At 36.9% G+C, this 4,022-nt stretch overlaps 1 protein-coding gene across 1 annotated transcript; it reads right to left on the reverse strand.

Annotated features, from left to right (window-relative positions):
- Nucleotides 1–10: 10 nt before the first annotated feature.
- On the reverse strand, nucleotides 11–4,015 carry LOC109587599 (uncharacterized). The gene is made up of 21 exons (XM_020003828.1): nucleotides 3,972–4,015; nucleotides 3,672–3,752; nucleotides 3,274–3,508; nucleotides 3,122–3,203; nucleotides 2,977–3,064; nucleotides 2,868–2,909; nucleotides 2,678–2,825; nucleotides 2,527–2,587; nucleotides 2,391–2,475; nucleotides 2,127–2,188; nucleotides 1,747–2,068; nucleotides 1,486–1,658; nucleotides 1,352–1,406; nucleotides 1,175–1,274; nucleotides 1,040–1,124; nucleotides 938–988; nucleotides 579–734; nucleotides 470–524; nucleotides 307–422; nucleotides 119–191; nucleotides 11–69 (listed from the first exon to the last, which is right to left on the reverse strand). Exons 4-21 carry the CDS (start codon nucleotides 3,176–3,178, stop codon nucleotides 11–13), a joined length of 1,788 nt encoding a protein of 595 aa, XP_019859387.1. The 5' UTR covers nucleotides 3,179–3,203; nucleotides 3,274–3,508; nucleotides 3,672–3,752; nucleotides 3,972–4,015.
- Between the last annotated feature and the right edge of the window lie 7 nt (nucleotides 4,016–4,022).

Raw genomic sequence — 4,022 nt, forward strand, 5'->3', positions numbered from 1 at the left:
CACCCACTAATTAACTCACCAGTAGCTTGTCATGTAGTTGCATCCGTACAAGTTTAAGTCCGTGTTCGGCTAGTTATTAAAATAGTTAATTAGTGGTTATTAATAGTTATTAACTCACAAGAGTGACTGAGACAACTGTTGACAAAACACTCCAATAACATTCCATAATCATCAGAATCAACAGACGACTCCTAATTAACAAAATTAATTAAAAATGCAAAAATTTGAGCTTGTTCGATTTCTAAAATTTTTGCAAACATTCAAATCACATAATTAATTATTCATTAATAATCATTAATATCGTACCAGTATTCTTGAAGCTCTAGTGACGTTACCCCCGGCAGTATAGGCCCTAATCCGGAGGTGAGGGTAGGTATCACCCTTACACTCAAAGAGGTAACCAATGGCTTCCGATACCATACCTAGTCATTATCATAGAGGGTGTGGTCTAAAAAAGGCGGGGCCATACCTTCGGACAAGAGACGCAAAACAGCTAGTTCAAAAATTGATTCAAACTGGATCAACTGAAATTAAAAAAAAATAAAAAGTAAATCTGAACAATACTAGCTCAGTCTCACTCTTCTATCAGTAATGTTTGGTGGTACAGTCCCGTGATCTATATTCCAGATCATGACCGCCAGATCAATGCAGTCCAAGTGAAAACTTTTACAATACTGACGAGCAAGAGTAGCATCACCAGGAGGAGTGGCCACGTCCAATAAAATATACAATATCTTAAAATGACAGTCAGGGAAAAAACATTGATGATTTTTGCTTTAAAATTACTAATAATTATTATACAAGAAATACATGTACACGTACTGTAATAAATAATTTTTATTCATAAAAATTGTTACAAAAACACATACCAAAGTTACCCAATGCTTCATACTAGTACATGCATTAATTTTAATATACACAGAATAATATAGGATACTATTAACTGCTGGGAGAGTGAATCAGGATAGGCTTTAGCTTTCAATAAACACTACAAATGAAAGACCATACAATACATACACTCCATTGGTTCCAGCCTTACACTGATATCTGCTGCTGGATAGTGAAACGGGACTTTATCAACAAACTCTAAACCACGAATCAAATGATCAAGAGCCAATCCAAAACTAAACAAAAAATAATAGAAATAATTAAAAATAGTACAGGTACGTGTTACTTTTCTCTCTTGTCAGAAATGTCTTCATATCTACTTGCTAGTTCGTTGGAAGGAAAAACAAAGCGATCATCATCTAAAGCATCACAATCCATAGCAGCATCTGGAGAAGAGAATTTGATATAGAAAAAGAGAGGAAACATTTATTGAATAACAATGTATATATGCATGTACGTGTACCTGTTAAATGAGGAAGGAGTTCTGTGTCCATTAACCAGTGAGTCGTCTTCATAATCTGCAAAGAGATTGTTATAATAATAAACAACTGCATCTTGTGCACTGTAAGAGAGAGAGCTAGAAGCTAGGTTACATACCTCATTGTGTATATTAGCAGTGCAGTATAGATATGAGATATCATCGTTGCTTCCATCAGTTTCAGTAGAGAGTGTCTCAATCACTTTAACAAGGACAGAGAAGCACTTACAAAGAAGATTAGCGTAAGATAGAACAGCTGGATGGAACTCATCACCAAAGAGTAGTCTATCAACTAAAACAGAAAAGAAAAACCAATCTCAACACGCTATAAATAGCAGCTGCATGTTACAAGTACATTGTATCTTCATCCTTTCTCTTACTCAGGTTATTCTTCTCAGTTACAAGCTCCTCTACCGTCTTCCTGATCCATTCAATCATATTCTCTAATGACAGCTGATAACCAGCAACAACACACGACTCAGCCACGCCCATAAGTACAGACTGAAGTCCATGCTGAAGACAGACGGATAGAATGAAATATTGCATCTCAGTCAGTCCTTGAATGACTCCGCCCACTAAACTAGACCCTGGTTCACTTGCCCCGCCCAGTATTGGTACCAATCCGACACACTGTAGCTCTGAGAGGTAGTGCTGTGGGTTGGACATCACTGCTGGACCATGGGTTAGTAACTCTGTGATTACCTGGAGGTGGGAGGAGTCAGTAGTTATTAATAATATTAATAGTGAATCTGTGAGGTACTTGAGAACGAAGACCTTCCAATTGAAAGATGCCGACCTCTTCATTTGAGATGATATTAAAACCTAAAAAAGGAATTATCATTATTAAATAATAATAATAATAATAAATAAAAATAATAAATCATGTACAGTGTACTATAATCTTGATTCTACAGTCCATAAAAAATTTAAAAAATCATTAACTATTTTTAACAGTCACATTTACTAAATATTACTATACAGTACAGAATAACATTATAATGTACATCAAACCACTCCCACTTACTCATTGATAGTGATTCTAGAAAACTCCGAGACTCAACCTGGAACAATACACTCTTATCAACTGAGACCAGACCGGTAGAACAATTCTAAATAAAGCACACACAATAAATATTAGTAGCAGCTGCTTCTCGTCATACCAGAATACAACCGTGATCCATTGATACTTCAAACTGAATTAGAAAAGGACAAGTTTTACGACTAATGGAAATAGAGAGAAAGAGAGAGAGAGAGAGAGAGGGGGGGGGAGAGAAAGGAAAAGAAATAAAGGAGAATGAACATGTACCATACCCTAATTTGTTAGTGTCACTCCAGCCAGGATGCAGTGGCATCTGCGAGTTATACCAACCATTCAAATCAAAAATTGCCACCATCCCTCGTCCCTCCTCCTCCACACCGCGACACATAAACATCACCAACGTACTGTCAATGGGCGGAGCTAAAGGGCTTTAATTAGAACAAGGATTAATCTGGAGCTTACTTGAAACATGCGAAGTACCTTTTACTAGCGGCAATACCCTCACTAAGAATTACATAAGAGAAGGAATACATAGAAATATAAATGTGCATGTGCATGTACACTATCTTACTTATAGTAGAGGAGTTGACCATTACTGCACTGGTATTGTGGTATGGCCACATTGTGTGCTCGAATCTTCTGTTGCAACCTTCAATCACCTAAAAACAATAATCCAATTCACATGATAGCTGCACATATTATAGTGTTTACTGTACTTGGTATAACACTGTATTGGGGTAGTCCGTCTTCTTCTTAAAACCCATCTGGTACATAGTGACTGAAGGAGATGAACCAAAACTATAATAACAGGATTGGAAGGATCATAATTGCACACACTAAAAAGTATATATGTATGTAAACCACTCACACATGTTGTGCCTTGGGGCCGTTGCGAGATACCCAAACGTATAGAAAGTTCTTTGGATCGTTCTCGGGTTCTTGAACAGCAAAGTGAGTGACGGGGGTAGGCAAACGGCGTATAAGGAGAGGGAGGGAATAAAGGAGAGTGGAGTCAAGGAGACTATACAACTGAAAACCGCCAAAACTGTATCCAACCAGAAGACCAGCTGCTAAAGGGAAGTGACTAATAGCTGTGACTGACACTAGAAGGAGAGAGAGAGAGTCAAAATTTTATGACATTGTTTGATTCATATTGATGTACTCATGCTATGTAGCAAGTTTGAGCTGATTCTTATTAAAATTTTTCCCAGTTACAAGCATAAATTTACACAAAGCAGTCATTGTTTGACTGTGTTGCTTCTTTACCTCCTTCAAATGATCCAATCAGTTTACTAGTCGTGGGATCAGGATACTGAAACAAGGAGCCACTACGCTTTATATAACGACCTAAATCATGACAATAAAAGAAACTTTATTAAATGGTACTGCCCACAATAATTATTGTACATATATACTGTTAGATCCAGAGGGAGTTTAAGTCTTTCTAAATCTCTCATTTTTAGACTTTGGTCTCTCATATTTAGCCTAAGTCTCCTAAATTCTCTCGTTAGATCGGTCTTTCAAAAATGAATATCTAGATCTAACACTGTACATGTAAATGCCTACCATTAATATCAAGAGCTAAATGGACTCCATCTCTGATACTGTTGGTGGAGT

This window comes from Amphimedon queenslandica, unplaced genomic scaffold (assembly GCF_000090795.2).
Source record: "Amphimedon queenslandica unplaced genomic scaffold, v1.1 AMPQUscaffold_12513, whole genome shotgun sequence".
NCBI classification, from domain to species: domain Eukaryota; kingdom Metazoa; phylum Porifera; class Demospongiae; order Haplosclerida; family Niphatidae; genus Amphimedon; species Amphimedon queenslandica.